Here is a 23985-nt window from a genome sequence, read left to right on the forward strand (position 1 = left end):
CATGCATCATGAACTATAAACAATCAAGTCAGATATGATTATTCGTTTGATTTTTATACTTGATTTATATGTGAATCCCACATTTCTCCCTTATTTGCTTCATGTATTTTAAATCTCTGTCATTAGGTGCAAACTCATTAAGGATTACATGTATTACCAATGAATTGCCCTTTCATAAACATTGCAAAGTGTTGCTCTTTATTTCTAGTCATACTCTTTGGCTTGATGTCTACTCTGTTTAATATTAATATTGTCAGGTCAGTTTTCTTACTCTGTTTCCATGGTGTATCTTCTCCTATTCTTTTACATTTTATCTGTGTCTTTGAACTCAAAATATGTCTCTTTTAGACAGCTTATAGTTAAGTCTTACTTTTTTTACTCAGTCTGATAATCTCTGCCTTTTAATTGGAGTATTTGGTTCATTTGTATTTAATGTAATTACTGAGCTACTTGGGTGTAAGTCTACCATTTCACATTTATTTTCTTTATGTCCCTTCTGTTTTTTTTTGTTTGTTTGTTCATTTGTTTCTTTACTCTGTTGTGACTTTTCTTGCTTTCTTTTGGACTAATCAATATTTTTAAATATTCAATTGTATTTCTTCTATTAGCTTTGTAGCTTTACCTCTTTTTATTATTTTCTAAGCAACTGGGAATTTTCCAGATATCCAGATTCCAGCTGGACTAAATCTCAGCTTGTGTAACACGCACCTATAGCTCATCAAAATCTACCTCACATTAGTAACATATCACTTTACACTGCCACAACACATCTAACACTTTCTTTTTCTGATGATCTTTCTGTTAATTTTTGCCTTGAAACAGACTTGAGAAATGAACCATTTCAATAATAACAAAATGCAAATAGAACAAATGCTCCAATTAAAAGACAGAAATGACCATACTGGATAAAAAAGCAAAACTCAGCTATAAGCTGTCTAATCTTGACCTCCAGAAGAGTTCACCCTGACAGACAGAGTATCAGAGAAGCAGACTGAGGGACATGTGGGGAAACAAATTTTGAGTGCTGGGTCATAGCAGGACAAATCTGAGTTTTTCAAGAAGTACACATTAACTGCAGGGCTCAGTCCCCAGGTATGCCAGGACATCTGCCATTGAATTCGATATTTTCCAAAAATCATTCCTCAGAGAGTGAGCCTCAGTCTTTCTGAGGCAGGGGAAGGTGGCTACACATTAATTTGAAACTTGCAATTTCTCTAAATCATGGGTGCTCCTAAGGAGAATCTTGGTCTGATCCATATCCCTAGCCAGAGGCAGAGACTAGACTTACCTGCTGGTCATCAGGAGCAACACAGGTAGGTGAGCCAGAAGAGGCCAGAGCCAGTTTGTACCATCTATGGGCTTTGTAACCTTGGGTAAACCACTTCAGACTCTGAGCTATAGGGTCCACATCTGTAATGGGCATAATAAAGCCCAGGGCTACTGTCTATGTGAATGGTACCCCCTGGAGTTGTGCAGGGTACATTCTGCACAGCCACAAATGGAGGCTCAGATAAAGCCTACCTCATAGACATGTTATGACTATTTTGTGAGGTAGTATATGAAAAATAACCATCCAGAGCTTGACAAGTGACACAGAGTAAATCAGTAACAGTACATCCATCCAGTGGAATACTACACAGCTATTAAAACTCATGGTTGAGATCTCTATTTACTAAGGCAGAAAACTCCTCATACTTTATTGTGAATGGAAAAATACAGCCTACAGAATATCAAGGATAATTTTACATAGTTTCCAGTGACACAAATGTCATTATGTATGCACAGAAAATCCTGGCAGGAGAACCCCAAACTGTAAGATTCAGATTGGAGAGTTTTCCCTTGGTTAAGATTTCCAAATTTCTCTAAAATAAATATGCTTTCAATTTGAAATAAGAAAAAAAACCAATAAAATTTATTTTTAGTTGGCCTCTTTTCCATAACCCCTTTTTGAGCTTCTCTGATAAAAAGTAGTAATAGTGCTTATAATAATAATTATTATTGATACCATCTCACTCAACACCTGAAGTAGGACCATTCACTTTACAGAGGAGGAAGTAGATTCTCTAAGAGGTCAAAGCTCCCTAGAGAAGGCACCGCTCCCTCCACAGGAGGCTGCCCTGTGGTTTAAGGCAAGGAAGGAGCATGGATGTTTTATGAAGTGTCAATGTCCTGCCTACAGTGGGCAGTAGGATGGCATGGTCAGAGCACGGGCTCTGGAGCCTGATGGCCTGGATTAAATCCAAGCTTGTGTAACCTTGAGTAAGTGACCTTATCTCTCTGGACCTCAGCTTATCTGTAAAATGGGGGTAGTAAAAGAACCACCTTGGAGGGCTGAACTCAGAGTAAGTACTTGATGACTTAGAGCTTTGATCATATTAATATCATCTGTTCTGGCTCTGGAATCCTGATTTCACAGGGACTATCTCCACCTCTGATGTACATCATCTGTCAAGATGTATGAGGTGGAAGGTACCTAAGCAGTGGGTCCTGAGCAGGTCCAGAGCAGAGCTTGGCAATCTTGCTCTGATGTCCATACCCACTACCCTGCCCATCCTGGTGGGTCAGATGGGTGCTTCCCTATCTGTGCATGCCAGATAAGAAGAGGACACCATAGACAATGGTTCTCAGCAGAGGCAGTGTGGTCCCCAGGGGTGCTTGGCATTGTCACAGTGAATAAGGGCATGACTGACATTGAGTACAGGGAGACCAGAAAGGCTAGGTTTGCTGTGCTACTCCTATTGAACTGTTCCACTGGACAGTCTTACAGGTGAAAAACCAATTTAGATTATGTAGGTTAAAATCTGTTATGAAAACACAAACTATTTATTTTTAAATATACACTGAATTTTCCCAGAATTCAAACACCATGTAAATCAAGGGAAGAGATATTCTCATTTTGCACAGACACTTCAGCAACAACAGCCCTGCCCACAGTGATACAAGCACACATCAATCGGTACTTAAGAATGTTACATTCACAGTGATTCTATATCCAGGAAAAGGGAGAGAGACATGCTCTCCAAGCAGAGGGAAGAGCATGTGCAAAGGCCCTGGGGTGGAGGGAATGAGCTATGTCACAGAAGTGAAAGCAGACCACTGCAGTGGGGCAGAGTGAAATGGGGGAACGAGGTCGGTGGTGAGGCTACAGGGCTGGGCAGCACAGGGCTTTGAAGCCATGCCAAGAATCCAGCACTATGAGAAACCAAGAAAGGCTGTTCGTCGGAAAAGGGCATGTTCAAATTTGCATTCTGAAAAAATCACTCTGCAGGGTAGAGCATGGGACAGAGGGGCAACAGTGGAGGAAGGGAGGCCAGTGAAAAGTTCCTGTGTTTGTCCAGGTGAGTGGTGACAGTGGTCTGGACTGGTAGGGAGACAGTGCAGTGGGGAGGAAAGTGGACAAAATGGAATGACATTGAGGATGTAGAATTTGCACAACATGGAGATGCCTGGTTCTGGGAGTGAAGGAGTGTCCAGATTTCTTCCCATGTAATTCCCAGGATCCTGGTTTGAAGATGGATGATGGAGTCACCTTCTGAGGTCTGACCTCAGGAGAAGAATGGGCTAAGAAGGAAGATAATATTTTCATTATAACCATCACCTGCAGCCTCCTCACCTTTGGCAAACTTACCTGACTCTGCCACCTCGGCAATGGGCACTCCCTGCTCATATGCCATGAAGCCCAGGACTGAGAAGATGGCAAAGCCAGCCACGAAGCTGGTGCCACTGTTCAGGCAACAGAGCATGATGCAGTCCCTGTAAGGAAGCAGTGAAAAGGGCTTGGGTCAGACTGTGCAGAACAGGCACAATGCTAGAACATTCTGTCTGAGCACTGTGGCCATCCTGGGGGACAGACAAGGCAGTGTGGGCATGGACAGCTCCATCTGACTAATGAAGCCCTCATGGTTCAGAGGGGTTAGGTGGCTGCCCCATGGTCACACAGATTCCCTTGTATTTCTAGAAGATTTGGTATATCACGGACAAGAAGCACAAAAGAGTGCTGGGAAGGAAGGAAGGCTGGCAAGTAGGAAAGTGCACAACTACTGAGAAATACCTGGAGACAAATCAACATTCCTACCAATCCCTGGTAGGTGAGAAACCCAGAGAAAGTAAGAGAGGATTGGTTTCCTGCTTGCTCAAAGCAAGGAGGGCAGGAGAAGCCTCAGAGAAATGCCTGCTTCTCAGCCAGGGTAGCACCCTCAGACTTCACACTGGAAGCTCCCAGCAACCTTGGGAAGAGAGATTCCTCCTAGCCAAGCTATTTACTGGAGCATCATACTCAGACCTCACTGCTTAGTCCCTGCTCTGCTGCTGTGAGGGAGCACCCCCTTCCAGGCTGGACCCCTCAGGGAGGGATTTTCCACAGCAGTGACTGTCCCCTGCCCTTGGCTTCCCAGCAAAGAAGCACCAGCATAAAGCCATGACCCAGGAGAAGTCGGACTACAATGACTGGGTTTTACCAAGACAAGGAAGATGGAACCCGGCCCTCCTGCCTTGGGCCCCTCACCCTCATGGGGCTAAGTCAGGGAGGCAGTCTCGGAGGGTCTCAGCTGCTGCAGAGCACTCTTACCAGGTAGGCTTGCAATACATAGGATGTTCCACTTTGGAGGGAGGAGCTCCCAGGTAGCCTGTCCAACCTCTCAACTGAGGCATGACCAGCCCAGAGCATTCTGGCATGGTGGTGAGCTGCCTCTGCTCACACCCAAGCAAGCAGGAGCTAGTCACTTTGTTCCACAGTGCTTTCCCCTTGCTGGATGGCTCATGCTGTTTACAGCAGTAAGAACATCCTCATAAGTGTGCCTGGCCACAATCCACCTTCTCTAGGATGTTTTAGTTCTACCCTCCCAAACAGCCTGGAACTCCTTCAGTCTTAGAGAGCTGAAGGCAGTGGCTCTATATCCCTTTGAATTTTTGGCTCTCTCAGTTAAACATTTTATTTCTTTTACCAGCTTCTCATCCTGTTTGTGATCTCTAACACACTCCAGCTTGTCCAGCCCCTCTTCAAATGTCACATCCCAGACTGAACACTAGACTCAAAAGCAGAGCAGGATTCTCACCTCCTCTTCTCCCAACACCATACTTTTTGTAACGTAATCAAAGGTTATACTTATGTTAGGGACTGTGACTCCCAGTTGCCTTGCAATGACTCTGAGAATCAAAGGCATATCAGAGAAAGCATTAGATGGGGGTCAGGAGCCTTGAGTTCCAATTTTCCCTGCAGTATCTTATCTCCAGGCCTGATCTCACCAGCTATAGGACAAGGTGCATGGATAACAGGATCTCTTGGGCCTCGTGATAGATTAAATAATTTGCCAGCAAGTAGTCACTCCCTCTATGTTCTTCCTTGGGTTGGAGTGTATTTCCCTGTCCCATTGACTTTGGCTTAGCCTGTGACTTGCTTTGGTCAACAGCATATTAGCAGATGTGACACAAACTAAGGCTTCAGATGTGCTTGTGTGACTGAACTTGTCCTTTATTGCTTCTGTGATTTGCAGTGAGAAGAACTTCCCCAGGGAGCTGCTGTCCCTGAAGCCTGCACCCGAGAATGTGTATACATGGAGCAGACTGGAGGCTGGCCTGGACCTTGGTATCAAACTCACTCAATTCACAGCCTGCAGGAGAGCTTTCCCAGCTGACCAGCAGACTTGTGCGCAGTAAAAGCAAATAGCTGTTGCAAGCCACTGAGTTCTGGGGTTGTTTGTTAACACAGAATTATTGTGGCAGTGAGTGACTGATACAGGTCCCTTTAAAGGCACTGTGGATATGGGTTGGGCTGGCAGACCTGAAGACTTTATCTGCAAGCCAGATTTACCTTGTTTCAAAAGGAAATTCAGCTTCACTCAGGTTAAGGGCAGGGTTATTCCTAAGGCTGAGTAAGTCTCCTCATGCCTGACTTATCAAATAATGGGAAACAAGATAGTACTGGTGAGGAAAGCTTTCTCCATACTCTAAATTTGGGGATTCTCCTGTATACTGGTAGCTGCAACATGGCGCATCCCGTGCTAGGGTGTCTGTGTCACTGAATCTCAAGGCTCAGGAAGGAGAGTTACACTCAAGGTCTTACAGTCACCAAAATTCACTCGTGAATTTGGGGTGTGTGTCCATTAATCTCAGGCTTTGGCTAAGCCAAAGCCCACGCTTTTTCTAGGAGATGTGTAAAAATGTTGCCCCCTAAGAACTGAGACTTCCAAATCTTGACTTGAGGACAATCACCTGTGGGCATCTATGTGGTTGCTGAGAAACAAATGTTCCTTACTGCAGAGTCTCCATCTTCCACCAGAGGCCTCCTGAATGATTTCCTTATACCACAGGGGGACTGAGAAGCTCTGAGCAGACCTGGGTCCTTCCCAGCCCCACGTCCTGCACCCCCATCTTTGGATCACCCCCGCCTTCAGGCAGACAGCACTCAGCAGCCTGTGCTCTGCAGAGAGGATTTTCCTTGCCTGGTTTGCTTCATCCCTCTCCCTCTAATTCCTTCCTGCAGGGCACCTTCTAGGTGAAAAGCTTATGTAACAAGCACTTTAAAGTTGGCAGGAGCTGAACTGGGCTTTCAAGACCTCCAGAAGCTACTTTATTGTCAGAAGAGAGGGTTCTAATTTACACCCTCTCAGTTGGGGGAGACCTGCTCATGGAACAATTTGGAAACGGAAATAAAACAAGCCTTCAGATTCACAATGTCACCTAGGGGGGTTTGCTTTCTTTTGCTGATGGGAGGGGAAGATCTGAACAGCAGACAGGATCTGTGGCAGCCAGCTTATTTCACCCACGTGCTCAATGGGGAAGAAAGTTGCCACTGCCCTGAGATACAGCCTGATGACCAGGCCAAATCCCTGAGGATGACAGTAGAGGGGAAAGAGGTGGTCATCCCCAGCAGTGAGGATTGGGGTACAGGAGCCAGAAAGGCTTGGGTTCAAAACCATGTTCCAACACTGGCAATGTGAACATAAGTAGTGCCTTATTGTGGGCCTCAGTTTCCTCATCTGTATAATGGTCTGCTACTTCCTTGCTTCCACACACGTCATCCAGCACTACACTAGGCTTAAACAAGAAGACATGGTTTCTCATGGGGCTGACAGCCTAGCTGGATGAGACAGTGACCAGGTGATTCCACAGTGCCCAGGACAGAAGACTGTGTGTGAACTCTGGCTGCTTAGGTAGTGCCTACTGTATGCAAATAGCATCCCCCTCCGATATCCCCAGGGGGTCACACCCAACCCAGACCAGAGGTCTGCTGAGCTGTTTTCCCATCCTGGTGCCTTACTCTCCTTGTCCATGTTAACTGTTTTGTAGTGTGGCTGACAGAGTGCTTTACCTCTCATCCCCCAGACCCACCTCCCCGTGAACACCTTGAAGGCAGAAAGGATCTTATGGACAACCTAGTCTGGTCTTCAACCTCTCTAGCATCCCTCTGTTTACCATACCCAATTGCCTCTCTGTGCAAAGGCCCCCAGGAACAACAGAACTTGCTGCCTAATGGCACAGTGGATTCCACAATGGCTTTTCTTTTCAACATGTGGTACGTGCCCACTTTTACTTCCTCTGTGCCTCAGTTTCCTCAAGTTACTGGGGTTGTGCCTCTTTCCCAAGGTACTGACTCTGGTGTCTCCCACTTAGTATACACACAATGCACATGGTTGACTTAACAGATCGATTAATAAAGTGATCATGAAGCTGGCTTTCAGAGAGGCGCAGCATGGCTCTGGGATGGACACTGGGATGGACACAGCCAGAGTCCAGGCTCTACCACATCCAGCTGGGGGCCACCTCCATGAGCCTCGGTTCCCTTATCGTGAAAAGAGGGATGATGTGAAAAGGACTTTATCATCGACGAAAGTTCTTTCAAATGCGTGATCTCACTTGAGCCACACAACAACCAAGTTGTGTGGTTGTTAGGTTCAGGTTCCCATCCCACAGTGGAGTATGACATGATCCTCTTGCTAAATCCTTAGAGACATCAAACAGGGTCCATTTTTAGACCACTGCAAATTTGCTTGTTGAGGAAAACAATCTCATTTTAAGAGTGTGTTGCTGATTTTCCTATTGGTGTTTTAACGTTTTTCATATTGATCTCTTTGTATTCTTTATGTATTATGGAAACAAGCCCTTTTGAGTATCATATATTGTTGCAATAGACCAGAGCATACTTTTTGAGTATCATGTTATATGTTTGATTTTGTAGGTGACTTCCATATTTTATTTGTAGATATAATACAAAAGGGTATGTAGGTAATATGTGCATTAACTTGATTTTTTTAATTTGTAAAAGCAGTATCTACTCAGAGTAAAAATAAAACAAAACATTTAAATTGTATAGGAGAGGAAAGGTGAGAAGAAATCCCTCTCCCCATGTCTGACTTTCTAGTCCCACTCACCACCAATTTCAGGTCTGTGTTTCTTTCCAGAAATTTTACTTCTAGATTTTTATTTTGATCAATCTGTCATTGTCTTCCTTTGATTTCTTTCATTATTTTGATGTCTTCTACATAAAATTCTATTTTATTTCTAGTTTTAAGATGGTTTCCTTTTACAAATGATTTAATCAACCTGTGGAGCACATATGGGACAAAGTATGAGGAATCATCTTGGTCCTAACCACAAGGTCGTTAGTATTAGAAGTCCTTGGTTATTTCTCCTCAAATATGTATCATACCTCAGAATTATTTGCTGAAATAAACCTTCTCTTCTCAGCTAATCTGTGCTCAGCGATGGCTTCCTTGCCATCACTCCACAAGCTCATGCTTAATAAGGAGCTCTTGGACTCTATGGAAGAGATGTGCCATCTCTCCAGCCCTGAAGAGCCACCTGCTGTGACCAGGCACTGAATACAGGGGTACAGGGACCTCAGCAAGCAGACCATCAACCTAGAGCTGGAGTCCAGGGTGCCAATTTCACTTCTACCATGTGCTTCTGGGTGATCTTGGGCAAGTCCCTGGCCCTCTGTGAGTCTCAGCCCCACAGGCTGAAGGCATGAGAGACCAGGCAGCCAGGGTCAGACAGCCTCAGGCTCACCCCCTCCCCTAGACCCCTCTTCCCAGAGCTGGGTGTGACCAGATGCAGGAGATCAGAGAGTGAGGCTGAGAGACAGGATGGGGCAGCAGCCACTCCAGGTGGGACAGTAGAGGACCCTACAGTCGAGTGAGAAGGTGCAGAGGCAGGTTGCTGAACAGCAGGCAGAAGAACAAGGTCATTAGTATTAGAAGTCCTAGGTTCATATCCTGGCTTTGCCACTTACTAGTTATGTGACCTTGGGCAAGTCACTTATACAATATGGGACAAATCTGTTGTACAATGTGAGATGGAGGTCTGAATAAGATTCCAGGAGCAAATCCGCCTGCAGCCTGGAATGCACTCTGATCACATTTATTATTTTCCTAGCTCCTCTAGGGACCCACTCTTTGACCTTGGGGCATGGGCAGGCAGAGAAACAGCCCATCTCCTCGAGGCCCTGCAAGGTAGGAAGACAAATGTGAACTAGCCTGGTGGTATGGAGAGCTCCCAGGGTTTGGTGGTGAGCTGGGAGGGCCCAGGGAAGTGCTCACCTGTAGCAGTTGTTGTTATAATTGTTATAACTTCCCAGAGCAGTCAGACAACCCAGGCAGATGGCATAGGAGAAAAAGATCTGCGTCCCAGCATCTACCCAGACCTGTAGGAAGGCACAAAGAAGTTGGCATAAAGAGAAGTCAGATATGCGGCAGCCCTGTTCTCTGAAATCCCCCACCTGCCTCCTACCCTCCAAAAAGACTTGACAAAGGGATAATCGAACTCCCTAACAGTCTCAGGAATGCTTTTTAGGAGTTCTCTTCTTGGGGAACTACTTCATTAAATATAAATGTCCTTAATGAATTCCAGAACTTTCTGGAGGTGGTGGGTAATAGTTTGCTAAATAGCAAGAATGTAGATATTTAGATCCCTCTCCAGCTGTGTGATCTTGGAAAAGTTACTTAACCTCTCTGAAACTTAGTCTTCTCATCTACAAATGGGGAATGAATTTCTCCCTCAAGATTGTTAAGAAGATTCATGCAATAAGGAATGCAAGCTCCTGGGATCCAGTGCATGCTGCTAAGGTAAGCCATGGTTAGGACAGAACAAGTGACTTCTTATCTTTGTGATTAAGACTACCATGAAAAACCAACATAGTATTTTATCCAGGACAAAAGTATTTGCATAGCTGACCTGAGCATAATATAGGTAGTAGGGAAAGGACAGGAGGAGAAAGGGGAGGCCCACCTTTATCTTTATCACCTTTCAAAATAAACACATTAGACTTCTTACATGGTACAGACGGAAACTACTTTCTTAGTCTACAGGTTCCCCCCTGACAAAAACTGCTGTGGACAGCATGACACACACACCACCGATTATGATGATTTCTCTCTACTTTCCCCTGGGCTCTCTGTGAGCCTGGCTCCTAGAAGTTACTAGGGAAAACCCACAGCTAAAACCCCAATGCAGCTGAAGAAACAGATGTTTGAGAATCAAATGCCATTTACAGAGCAGGGCTTTGCACTGAATACAAATACTACCAAACATTTATTGAGCACTTACTATGTGCTAGGCACTGATGCTGAGCCATTTATGCATTATTGCACTTGAATATTCATAGCAGCCCTATGTGGTGGGTGCTATTATTAGCCCCCCTTTTACAGTAGAGGAAACTGAGGATCAGAGAGGTTGTATAACTTGCTAAAGACCACGCAGCTGAGAGTGGTAGATCCAGGCCATGGAGACCCACTTCTAGAGATGCGTGCTTAACCAATGCCAGAATTTCAGAAGTCCTGTGGTACAGCCTCCCACCCCACACAAGACTCTTCTGAGTACTCCTGACAGAACTGTGTCTGCTTGATTACTGCCGGCGACAGGGAATTCACTACCTATGGATGCAGTCCCTTCCTTCTTTACAGAGTTCTGACTATTAGAGCACTTCTAAAATGAGAGGAAATTTCCCTTCCTGTGCTCCTCCTTCTGGGGCCGTCTAGATCACATCTCTCTTTTTCATGTGGTAGCACTTCAGAGATTTGAAGAAAACACTAGAGCTTTCTAGATCCTAGAATTCTTTCCTTCTCAGGAAAAATCTCTCTATTTCCTCTCTCTCAGGTATTTGATTGCACAGTATAGATCACTCTACACTGGATTTGCTCAAGTTTGTGAAATCATTCAACAAATACTTATTAAAATTGAATATCATAATGCTGCCTCCCAGCCTAAGAAGTAAACACATTTTTTTCCCTCTAACATAGGTCACTGAGTTTAGTGTCTTGGAGCCAAATGAGGAACTTGGGGAGAGCTCTTAGTTGAAGTGTGTTTTGTGGGGTGGGGTGGGGGATGCTAGCAGATCAGAGTGGATTGAGACATGGCAAGGAAGGAATGGAAAGAGGGAATATAATGAATCTTTTCCAAGAAACTTTGCCATAAAGGGGAATTGGGAGATAGGGTAGTAGGGAAAGGGTAAGTAAAATTTAGGAAATATTTTTAGAAATGTTTGTAGAAACATGAGGATGCTTAAATGTTGACAGGAAGAATCTGGTGCAGACAAAAATGTTGAAGATTTAGGAGAGAAGGGATGTATTTTTAAGTCTTCCTGTGCTGCCTCAGTTTCCCAATTTGCTACTTCTGTGGATCCCTTTACCCAAATCAAGGGTAGAGTGACCCATACCAGGTAATCAAATCCCCAAGAGAAAAGAAATTGAGATATTTTGCCCAGAAAAGGATTGTTCTAGTGTTCAGGGGACACTGGTGCTTTCTTGAATCTCTAGGCCATCTGGAGAAGCAAAAAAACAGTACAGCTGCTGACTCAGGAAACAGGAAACCAGATCCCAGGGGCAACCCACTGGGGTGCTTAGCGCTCCATCAAACACTGCTCCTCAAGACTCTCACACTTGTTTTTAATGCCTCTGCAAATTAAATGTCCTTCCTCCCAGATCCTTCACTGTTGTCTGGCTGAATGTGCAGGCTGGAGAGACAGAATCCCACAGACCTGTGGGAAAGCTGTCTCCTCCACTGTGACTGGGCCGCATGATGGGTGGTCTGTACTCCCACCCCAACCCACCAAAAGGGTAAACAAACACTCTGTGACTTTGAATATACCAAAGAGAGCTTTCCATACACACAATCCTAAAGATGTGTCCCCGCCTCTGAAATAATGATTTCACTTGCAGGGAATTTTTCTTGCAGTTTGCTCACTGAGCACGACTACACTGAAACAGGCATCTGCTGTTTTTGCCCATCTGGCATCCATCTTCCCTTTTCAGGTAACAGCACCCTAATTTTCCTTTAGGAAACCACCTCTTCACCATTCAGAAGTTTGTTTCAGGGGTGGTCACATGGCCCAGGCCTGGCCAATAGAAAGCATTTCTCTGGGCCACAGTGATGGCTCAGGGATGAGCATCTGATGCAAGCCAGGCCAATGAAACTCAATCCTGGGACTCTTGCTGGAGCTATTTCCAGTGGGATACATTCTTTTCTTCTGAAGATGTTAAGCTTGTAACTTCTGGGGGATCATCACTGACCAGGAGAGAAAAGCCTGCCTGAGAATTAAGCCAATGCAGAGGAAAGCAGAGTCCAGAGCAAAGAAAGACTGATATTGGGGATATGGCTTGAGTCCCTGTATCCAGCTATTATTGTAATCAGAGTATTCCAGGACATTTCAATTCCAAAGGCCTATAAATTCCTCTTTTTCATAAGGCAATTTGAATTGGATGGCTGTCATTTCAAACTGAATAATTTTGACTAATTGCAACACTAAATTCTTAGAAAAACCCAGGGACTATAAGCCCAAATCCTTTCATCAATCCTGTTACTGATGAACCAGCATTTACAGAGTACCTTCTGTATGCAGAACCTTGTGCCAGACTCTGAAAGAGGTACTGTACAATTATATATAGCACTCCATCTCTGCTCACAGGTGAGACAGATGAAATATTCAGAGAACAAGGTAACCATACGTAGGTGTAGCAGATGAATGGGGAGATTAATATGTGCTAGGGCAATCAGAGAAGGCTGTCTGGATGAGGCACACCTTTACAGACTGGAGAAGTGGTGAGATAGGACATGGTCAACCTGAAGGTCCATGTGACAGGGGAGATGTGCTCTCAAGTGGTTCTTCCCTCTTGCTCCCTGACTTCTGTGGGAAAAAGGCTGTCATTGTTATTCTGATGATAACGATTAAATCAATACCTTTTATACAATAACCTTAGTTCCTCTACCCCATTTTGGTAGTGTCATTGGTTCTCTACTATGAGGAATACTGACATTAGCCAGGAGCCTCTATTTCTCTTCCTTCTCTTTCTTCTAGCATCTAATTTGAATGCCCATTTGTTTCTAGTTAATACTTAAAGGCAACATGTGAACTTAAACTTTTCATATGCACAGTCCATTCTCTCCCAATTTTTAATTCCTGCACTCTTTCTGCATGATCAGAACATACAGCCATTACATATTGTATTGTCTCCCTGACAGTCACTATTTAGTGTGAAGCCTACAGGTGGCTATAAATTTAATGCTCACCCCAGCCCTTATGGTACTACCTCTCCAGTTAATTTGATTGCCTGCAGCTTGTTCTCCAGTAAATTCCTTGAAAAGGCTCATGGGAAATAATATTTCCTGGCTTCTCTCATGTTCTTGCTGGTTGTTGATCCATGGCTTTTGCACTTGAAACTCAGTTTAGCTACACATAAAGTCCTCGGTTCTCTTTTTTTTTCTTGAGCGTCTTGAAGATGTTGCTTAAGTTGTCTCCTGGAACACAGCGCTGCTGTTGAAAAGTCTGATGCCACTCTTACTCACTCTTTTTGTTGAATGACCAACAAGTTTTTTCCTTTCTCTTTAAAGGCCAATAATTTTTATTAGACTATGTCTTAATGTTAACTATTCTGGGTTGATTTTCCCAGGCTTGTGGTATACTTCTTCAAGATGCAAATTCAAGTCATCTATTTCAGGGAGAAAATTTCCTAAATTATTGTTTTTAGCATTTGTTCTCTGCCATTGCTTTGGTTTTCTTTCTGGGGGACTTGTTTGTATGTTAGATTTTCATTGTCTCTTTTATATCTACTACTTTTTCTTTCATTCTTTAAAAAATCTTTTCATTTCTATCTATTTTTTATGTTCCTCCTTTCCATCCTCCAATTATCTTATGATATTATCCATGGTGTCTATTCATTCCTTTATTTCTTCTATTTAGTTATTTCCTGTCCTTTAGTCCTCCCTGTCAGTTTCTTTTCAAATCTCCTCATTTATGCTGTTTTTTTTTGTATAGCATCTGGTTGATTTAATTTCATTTAGCTTTTTTTGAAATATTAAGTTTCAGTGTTCAGATGTTTTGTGGGTCTGAGGAATGCATTCATTATCCAAGGAACATTATTATGCCCATAATTCTTTCTCTTATAGTAGCATTGTATGGGATTTGACCACAATCTTTTTCTGTTGCTAATGTGTAGGTGAGATACAGGTTCCTATCCTCTTAAAAGGAGGTTTTCTTGTGTAGAAGAATGGGGGTGTTCCAGGGTAGATTTTCCAGCCTCACAGTTTTTACCTCTTCTGTCACTACCATGAAGTCTTTAAAACTATGTGCAGAGAGTACTTTCTGAAATTACTGTTCTATTCCCTTTCCCCACTCTTACCCAAAATTTCACTTTTTGCTTCCTGTTCAATTTAGATTCTGCTTCCAGTGATTTCTCCTCAGTGTGGAGTTCTCTCTGGCCATAGAGCCTCAGCGGGTCATCAGCCCCTAGTTTCCAGATCCCAGCTTTCTGCCCAAAGCTCCCAAAGACTTCCTGCCTCACCTGTGACTTGGAGCCTGCACATATCTCTCCTAATTTTGGCTGATGTTCTCGCTAGTTCTACCAGGCTTTTAGTCCCAGAGCCCTTTTATTCTAGGGGTGAATATGTGTTAAGAGATTTCTGGATTTCCTGGATTTCAGCCTTCTGAACTCCCTTCGGCTCCATCTCCACCCCATCCCATGACATTAATATCATGCAGATGTTATTGCTATCGGTGTCTGGCTCCCATTGTTCACATTTTGTGGTTTATGGAGTCGTCTCATTATGCTGAAGGTCCTGCACATAGGTTTTTTGTTTTACCTTCCCAGTTTTACTCTTTGGAAGGAGATATTCTGGGAAATTTTTAAAAATGTTTTTCTGTTGCCATCTTGCCTCTTTGGTTCTCAAGAAATCTTCAAGGGGTAGATTAAGAGAGACTGATCTTGACTGGAAGTAAGAGAATACCCAGAGTTAAACAGTTTGATGGACTGGGATGTAACACTAGAGGATGAGCTGGTTTTCATGAGGGAGGTTGGAGGTATAAAGTGGGGAAATACATAAGTATAGTTTTGACCAAGGCAAGTCTGAGACATCCAAGTGAGATGTACAGGAGACAGGTGGGAGGTCTAGGGTTAAATACTGCCATCTAGACTGGAGATACAGATTTGAAAGTGATCAGGATTTTAGCAGTAAATTTACATCTCCCTGATTCTAGATGTGAAACTTTCTCCATTGGTTTTTTCTATTTTCCACATTTGGAAAATCCATGTTGATATCAACTTTTCTGTTTAGACACATCCTCTTTGGACATTTAGAGCCAGGAAACTTCAGGATTAGATTTCTTGAAAAAGTCTCACAAAGAAGCGTATATGTTCACATGGAGCCTACATGATTAGACTCTTTAATAGATTGACATAACTGATGTATGTGTATGCTCTTAAACATATACCTGTAGTTGCAAATATGCAACAGGGCCCCAGTTGTCAGCCTTCCCCTTCAGTCTGGGAAGGAATAAATTAACTCAGCAGGGAGCTGCCATATTTGTTAAGATAATTGCTGCTAAACTATGCTGGAATAAACAACAAACCCCCAAATCTCAATAGCTCAGTATAACAGATGTTCATTTCTCACCCACACAAAGCCAAATACAGACTGTGAAGGGGCTCTCCTCCACCCAATGCCTTAGTGACATAAGCCTTCCTATCTTATTATGATACTTCCATGCCTACACAGCCTCCGAGGCAGAGGAACAGAAAATGGGAGGTTTGCTTGGGAAGTTTTTAGGAGCTAGGCTTGGGAGTTGCTTATGTCATTTCTGCCCACATATCATTGACCAGAACCAAACTGGATGGTCCCATCCTAAAGGCAAGGGAATCTGAGAAATGTGTGCCTCCCACTTACACAGGAAAAGAAAAAATAATTAGTTGGTGAACACAGCATGATCTCATAATGCTACAGGCATTATGTCAAGTCTATGTCATCTACTTCTTTCTTCAACTAGGAATTCTACACACACCCAGAGATCAAACAAAATTGTGGCCATTGGAATGACTTGATGGAAGGGGAAAGAGGAGTTAATAGAACAGGCTAACAGAACATTCATGAATCCTCTTACCAGTTTGGTGATGCCTTAGGAAGTAGGAAATTTGAGTTAACATTTGTTGAAAACCTACTGTGTACTGGAGGCTTTCCTGGACACAATCTCATCATTTACATACCCATCTCCCTAAGATAAGTATTATCATCTCCATTTTTTATAGAAGAGGAAATGGATCCATGAAAGGCCAAATTGCTAATCAAAGGAAGAGTGAGGTTTGAGCTGAACACCCTCTGGTTCCATGTTTTACAGAAGAAGGTTGGGGCCTTCTTGTGTGCTGAGCTGGCCAGAGTCTCAGCTGGGATTTGAAACAGCTCTAGGCTGTCAAGACAAACTGGACAAAGGCAACCCCACCTCAGTGAAAGGAAGACCAGGCAACTGAGCCCCATTGATCAGGCTCTCTCAGGACATTACAAAGCGGGCAGCCCAGAGGAGAAAGGGCTTCCTATTTCTCAGCACAATTTGAAGGGAAAATAGTCTCCACAAAACAAACCCTAAGGAAGCGGGTCAGTAGCTGAGAAACAGATCACACCCCATGTTCTGCAGCAATGAATGAGGGGCGTTCTGGCAGTGCAGTTGTGGGCGGTCCACATTTAGAGGTTTGGTGGACAGATTTGCATGGGAACAGGGGAGCAGAGCCCCTTTAGAAGAGAAGTGGATCTGCCCTCTAGCTCTAAGGCAACCTCACCGCTTTCAGAGCAGCTGGTTCCAGTGAGGACTGGTGCACAGCAGGTGCTGAAAGCAATGGAGTCGGGGGTCCGACCTTCCTAGACTCTCAGGGCCCAGCACAGGGCGGCATGGAGTAGGTCCCCCATGATATTATCTGGGAGATGCAAGGAAGGATAGATGGACACGGATGGAAGCAAGGAAGGATAGATGGATGCCCTACCCACACTCAGAAGCTACCTTTGTCATGACAGATGCTCAGAATATACTGTCCCAGTCCACATGGACAGCGCTTTACAGTTTATAAGGCACCTTCCTATGTTCTGGGATCCACAGGCTACCCTGAAGTGAGCATCATAATCCCCAGGTTAGAGACAGCTATGTGTGGGGGCAGAAACACTCTTGCATCTCCCCACATTCCCACCTGGACCAAACAAGTAGAATGTCTAATCTCTCAGAGGCTTGGGGGTGAAAGCTTCACTTTTGGAGAGAACTGACCTGCCCCATTGGAGAGATCAAGGAGAGGGTCATTGTGCATATGTGGCTAGCACCTCCCTCCTTTTCCCTCACACACAAATGATTAAATAAGATGATGTGTGTGGAACAAATATTCCACCCAGTGCCCAGCTCTTGGAGCATCAAGGAAGTGCTCAGAAACCCAGCATGAGCTCTAACAAACAGCAGGTGCTTAGTCAACATTAATCCCTCCCCAAGAGAGGCCAGTATTCAAAAACCTGAAAGAAAACATAAGCCTCTTCCCTTTTCACCTCACAGTAAACATGCACTGAGCGTCCAGTGTGTGCCGGGCACTGTTCCAGTAGCTCCTCCTCTCAGCTTATATTCTAGCAGGAGACAGAACATGCACAAAGGCAGGCAAGGCATAACACCAATGTGGTGGAGAGAAGCAAGAGGAGGCTACAGGAGGCGAGTTTTTGGGGCAGCAGGGGCCAGGGCCGAGCTCCCCGAAGGTGCAGCTGCTGCCCAGGGGAGCTGAAAGGGAATTGAGCTGAAGGTCTCATTTTCTATAGTAGTTAGGGCAGCATGGGCTACAGAAAGAAGCTCCCCTAGAAATGGGCTTTCAGATCTATAAAGAGAGCTGTTCACCTGGGCAGAAAGGCAGCACCTTTGTCCATCACCAGAGCTGGCGCCGGCAGGCAGCCTGGTTCGTCTGTGTGTGTCTTGGAGTTGGTAGCATTTGGTGCACTGATGCTTCAATGTCTCTAACAAATGCAGCATTAACTGATCCTACCACGAGTAACAGGAGGTGCGTGATGGCGGGGATGCCAATAATCATGATACCAGTTCACCTTTGTTCATGTCTACAGCAGAACAGGGGCTGTTCTAAGTACTATGCAAGTATTAGATTCACTGCTGAGGTTGCTATTATTAACCCCTATTTATAGATTTAAAAAAAACCAAACACCAGAGAGTGAAGCCACTTGTCCATTTAGCTTTGAACAGATGTACACACTGGCTACTATAAGGAGACCCCTTGGACTTAGGGACAAATGAACCTCTGAACTGCCCTCCTGAGAAGGTACTGGAGCACGATGTAAAGGGCACTAAATTAAATATGATGGCTTTTGTCTGGTTCAGAGCCTTGCGAGGGTTTATTAGAAAGGGCATGAGTCAGGCCAGCCTGGTTGGAACCATGCTCTTTTACTTACCTGCTGTGCAATCCTAGGCAAGTTATTTCACCTCTCTGAGCTTCAACTTCCTTGTTCCCAAAAGCAACATACGGTGAATATAAAGTATGTAGTGGGTTACCTGGTATGATTCCCTTAGTCTGATTTCTTCTGGTGGCTAATGCATCTCAACCCTACTATGAAAACAAGCTCCCACATCTTTCCACCAACCCAGCCCGCTCCCAACCAGGTGAATGAATCAGATACACCAAATGCCACAGCCACCCATCACCTGCTCTTAGGGCCTTGGGCATGGGTACAACACTGAAGGGCAGAAGGTGCCAACATCTCCCTGGACCCAGGCTCTTTGCTGTCCTGATGCCCAGCCAAGAAGGTGCAAGAAAACCACCAGACCCAACAGAACATGTGGCTTTTGCATCCAAGGAGTCGGGACAGGGCTTGGTGGCCCTGCTGGGGCTTATAACCCACAGCCTTTTCTTTCTTTTCAACCAGACAGCCACACATGGCCACACACAGCCACACACACACACACATACACACACACACACACCACAACTTTTGTAAGCAGAACCATCAACTGAGGCAGAAACATAACTTATATAGCCTGGCAGAAAATGGCTGAGTTAAGCGCTTTCTTTTCGCCTTTTATATTGGTAAAGATTCTCAAAAGATTAAAAGTAGGTTAGGAGAATAATACAACAGCTGCGTTTCCAGTATGTACCTGACAACAGCTTTTGTAGAAGTGAATAATTACATGAAAATCACTTCCTTCCCACCTCTTCCTCAGCCCCATCCAGGTTGCTAGGCGCCCTCTCTCTTTCTTGCAGCTAATGCCACATACAGAAGCTGATGAATACAGTATGGCCATTATGGAAGAGAGTCTGGAGGGAGGAGGATTCAGATGTCCCTCCCTGCTGGATTCAATGGTTGGGAGAGGCCTTTGGGGGAGATGACTCTGGATACATTTAAATGCTAATGTGCTGGGCAGGCGGGCAGGGCCAGTGGGAACAGTGGTGGGAAGGGGCAGAAGCTCTTGGCCTGGAAGACCCACTGGAAATATGTTCTGCAGCCTCTGGCTCCAGTGCCAAGCACTTCCCTGGGCAGCCAGCCCTGGGGGCCCACTGGGGCTGTGCCAATAAAATGTCACTGGGTTGGAGGGTTTGCACCGTGGGCGGTAAGGAGCTGCTCAGTTCTGTTGGGGTGCCTGGGTGTGTAGACTGACCCTGGTGGCCCTTTTGTGTGCAGCAGGGAGCAGGGTCACTGTGGCTGGACCTCTTCCCAGAGCCCAGACAGCTGTGTCCCAGTCACAGAGTGCCGAAGGAGTGGACAGGAAGCTACCAGCACTGGGCTGATTGCAATGATCTCTGCGCCTTATGTGGTAGAATCCTGGAGGCTGTGCGTACCTACCCCTTAATCCATTCATGAAACAATTGAGCCCTGTTATGCCAAAGGGCTAAACCAAGGACATCTGGAGTAATGGAAAGTGTGGGGAAGGCTCGAAGATGGCATGTTCTCAGCCCTGAGCTTTTTCCAAGCTGTACATTCACTCTCAGGGGGCTGCATTTTAGTCGAAAGTCTTCCCCCAACGGTGTTCCTCTAGAGGGACGCTATTGGCATTTTGGTTGGGACAATTTGTTGTGCAGGACTGCTCTGTTTCTTGTAGGCTTAGTTAGCATCACTGGCTCCACTTTCTAAATGCTAGAGGTGGCTCCAGTTATCACGGAAACAAGAATTATGCTCCCACATTTCTAAGTGACCCTGGGCAGTGGTCCTACCTAGCTCTGGTTGAGAACCACTGGCAGGGGAGTCTGAGCTGGCATCAGTGGTGGGGCTGCAGAACCCAAACCCCATCCCTGGGGAACACAGGCCAGAACAAAATCAGCTCCCCACCAAGCCCCAAGCTGGCACATTTTCTGGTGCCCACTGAGTGAGCAGCCAAGATGAAACCTCATCATCTCATGCCATAACTATTTCTCTCCTCTAATAACCATGGAGCTGGTTCAAGGCAGAGAGCCAGAGAAGGAAAGGGCATGCCAGAGTGTTCCATGCCCTGGGAGGGACAAGCCGCTGCTTATACTCCAGTCATTAGAAAAGATTCCTCGGGAGGAAAAAGCAAAAGAAAACAGCTATTGCCTCTGCATCTGCCCAAAGACAATGAAGTAAATACATTTAATCACATCATTATATTCACTGTTTATTATCTCTCTCCTCCAACTGAACACAAGCTTCATGAGAGTAGGGAGTTCTGCTTTTTTTCACTGATGCATCCCTGACACTTTACACATCGCCTGGCAAGTGGTAAACACAAAAATATTTGTTAAAGGCCCACAGCCACTTAGAGTCTCCAGGACATAGGAAAGGGTCATTCAAGGCTCATGCAGAGTCCTAGCTAGCAGCCAAGTGAAGAATGTGCTGGACTGAGAGGGTCAGGACACCTGGTCCCAATTTTAGTATGCCCTTAAAGTTTCATGTGCTCCCCTGAAAGTTATTTCTTTTCTCTTGATCTCAGTTTTCTAATCCGCAAAATAACAAAACTGGATTGCAATGGAGATAACAAACATGTGGCATGCACATACCACACCCATTCCTGACCATGGCAGACATTGCTAGCCAATTCCCATTCCTTCCATGGCAGACATTGCTAATCAATCACAACACTCTTTTGCTCTGAGTCCAGCTATGGTGGAAGAAGTCCACCACCATCCAAGTTGGTAAGCAAATTGAAACTGGAGAGAGATGGTTTTCTAGCTCTGCCATCCCAGGCTAATATAGCAAGGACAAGTTTGGGGGTCATCTGAGGCTCATATTCCTTGAGGTCTTTCAACGTTATAGTCCTAAAAGCACAGGAAGACACTGTGACACCACAGAGTGTAAACTCCTGTCCCACATTAGGGATAAATTTTAAGTCAAATGTAAGGGGCAGATATTCTTTATAAAGGGAAGAAGAGAATGATGTCACGTTCATGGAGCATGGTTTTCAATGGATTTTGGTGTTGGTCCTGGCCTGGAAGGCTAGAAAGAATGGGGGGATATTCCAGCGGCATAAATGGCAGGTAGAGGTAAGGAAAGGAAAGATGTGTGTGAAGTTGCCCAGCAGGAATGCTTCTGAGCAAAGGACTGAGAGAGGGGATGGAACACACCTTCCTGGAACCCACAGATTCACAGAGCTGGTATTTCATTTATCGCATTATCTTTGGCCAGCAGCTGCTCACAATCTGGATAGGAAAATGCCTGTGGGAGCCACAGGAAGGAGGCAGAAAGATGCTACTCAATGCCACATGAAATAGAATTCTGACAGTAAAAGGAAAACCGCTCAAACTCCTGCCCCAAGCAGCCTCTCTAGGAATCCCTGGTGACTGGATGGTGGGAACAGTCATGGTCAGCAGTGGATGAGCTTTGTCATTGGCTGAGTGTGGTGAGCTTCCTGTTGCTAGAGGCAACCACATAGTAGGGAAATTCTTGAATTGCATTAGGGCAGAAATCTCTGAGGTTTTCTGCTGCTAAGAAACCTAACAGTCAGTGGGTCAATGCCCCTCAACAGCATTTTCTGAGCATCATGTATCTGCCAGGCATGGAGACTATAGAGATAATGCTGACCCCATCCCCTGCTCAGGAGCTAGCAATCTAGCATGCATATGAGGGAAAAGGAAATTGGACAAGCACCTTCCTCAGTGCACAGAATCAGGCAGATCCTGAGTCTGTGGTTGAGTGCCAGCTCTGCTGGGAGGCCACTTCTTTGAGTCTCAGTTTTTTCATGGTTACGATGGGGAGGGATAATAACAGCTCCAAGCTGCCTGCATCGTTCTGGAAACCAGATAGAACTCTGTGTGTGGAATGCACACTGGCACCTGGCTCCCAGCAAATGCTGCACTCAGTGTGAGGAGCTGAGTGGCCAGGCAGGGTCATTAATTCTGGTCTGTGAAGTACCTTTGAAGGGCCTAGGGACTAGTGTGTGTCCCAGAGGGGAAGCAGAAGAGAAGTCAGCTATTCTAGACTGGTCCTAGAGGCTGGGCCTTCTCGCCACCCTGGTGTTGAGTGCCCCTGCAAGGGTCAAGAGGCCTAGCCTAGGCATTAGCTCAGGCCTCCTCCTTCAGACCCAGCACATAAACCCCAGGTTGCTGGGCTGCCTCTCTGTCTCCCTGAGGCCATCACCTCTGGGCAGCATTAAGAGTGAGAATGGAGGGGAAACCCACCACCTCCCTGTGGGCCTTTTAGAAGCCACAAAGCTTCCCATAGGTGAGCAATACCTGGGGATACAGACACTCCTAAGGAAAAGCTGATTAGATTCTCTTACATCCTCTCAGCAGCAGACAACCAGGCCTTAAATCCCCTGGACCTCACTCTTTGCTTGGGTGCTTGCAAGTCTGACTGTTTATCTCATATAAGTCCTCACAACACTCTAGTTAGGTAGTATTATTGTCTTCACTTTACAGATGAGGAAATTGAGGCCCAGAGAGGCTATGGAAGTGGCCCTTGATCACCCAGCCAGTAAGTAGAAGACTCAAACCCAGGTCTATCTGATCCCAAACCCTCCCTTTAACATTCCCAGGAGACCGCTACCATCTCTACCAGGAGGAGAGTGCCCTGGGTGACCAGCCCAGCACATGTGTCTCTGTTTCTCAGAGGCCCAGTGTCCAGATGGATTTGGTACTGACCTGTGGTGACCTGTCTATACCTGCTCACACGCTGTTCTCCTTCCACCTCTCTGCATCCCTGCCATCCTTCAGAGTCACATGGCCATGTGCTCCACACTGTTCTCTGCTCATCTGATTGGAGAGGTGACAACTTTAAATGACAGCAGATCTCTGGGATGCTTGACTAATGGAGCAGCTAGCCTGGGGTGCTCAGGGCAGAGGACAGAAGCAGGTCCAGGTGACTGAATGACCACAGCAGCATGGCCCACAGCCCTTCACCATGCGCTGACACCGTCTTCTGACCACAGGAAGGTCTTGGAGGGCAAGAATACAGGAAGGATGGCTAACCTCACAGGTGGACTAGTGGGAGATGTGACAGGCTGCCATAAACTCCCTCCCAAATGATGCTCCTGGACTGTGGCTTTAGCTCAGGGCAAAGGGAGGGAGGGAGGGGCTGTCTTCACTCCTCATGTCTCCTTCAGCAACCTCCCTGGACATAGGCAGGAGCAACAAAACCAAGATCGATCATTATAGAAATAAATCAAGACATGAATATTAAAGCGTTTAGGGGGTGAAGTGTGCCAATGTCTCCAACTTACTTTGAAATATATCAAAAAAGTGAAAAGGGTAGAAGGCTTGGAAAGGTCTGTGATGAAGCAGACATAACAAAACGTCAGGGGTGGGATCTAGGTGG

General features: G+C 45.4%; 1 protein-coding gene across 1 annotated transcript in view; it reads right to left on the reverse strand.

The window, feature by feature from the left end:
* The window catches only part of SLC6A11 (solute carrier family 6 member 11), a 118777-nt gene that overhangs the window by 22083 nt on the left and 72709 nt on the right, over window positions 1-23985 (reverse strand). Inside the window, exons 7-8 of the mRNA XM_036923433.2 lie at window positions 9537-9640; window positions 3629-3753 (exon numbers count right to left, since the gene is read on the reverse strand). Coding sequence (XP_036779328.2) covers window positions 3629-3753; window positions 9537-9640 — 229 coding nt within the window. The remainder of the gene's footprint in view (window positions 1-3628; window positions 3754-9536; window positions 9641-23985) is intronic.

The sequence above is a fragment of the Manis pentadactyla genome, chromosome 1, assembly GCF_030020395.1.
Source record: "Manis pentadactyla isolate mManPen7 chromosome 1, mManPen7.hap1, whole genome shotgun sequence".
In the NCBI taxonomy this organism is placed as follows: domain Eukaryota; kingdom Metazoa; phylum Chordata; class Mammalia; order Pholidota; family Manidae; genus Manis; species Manis pentadactyla.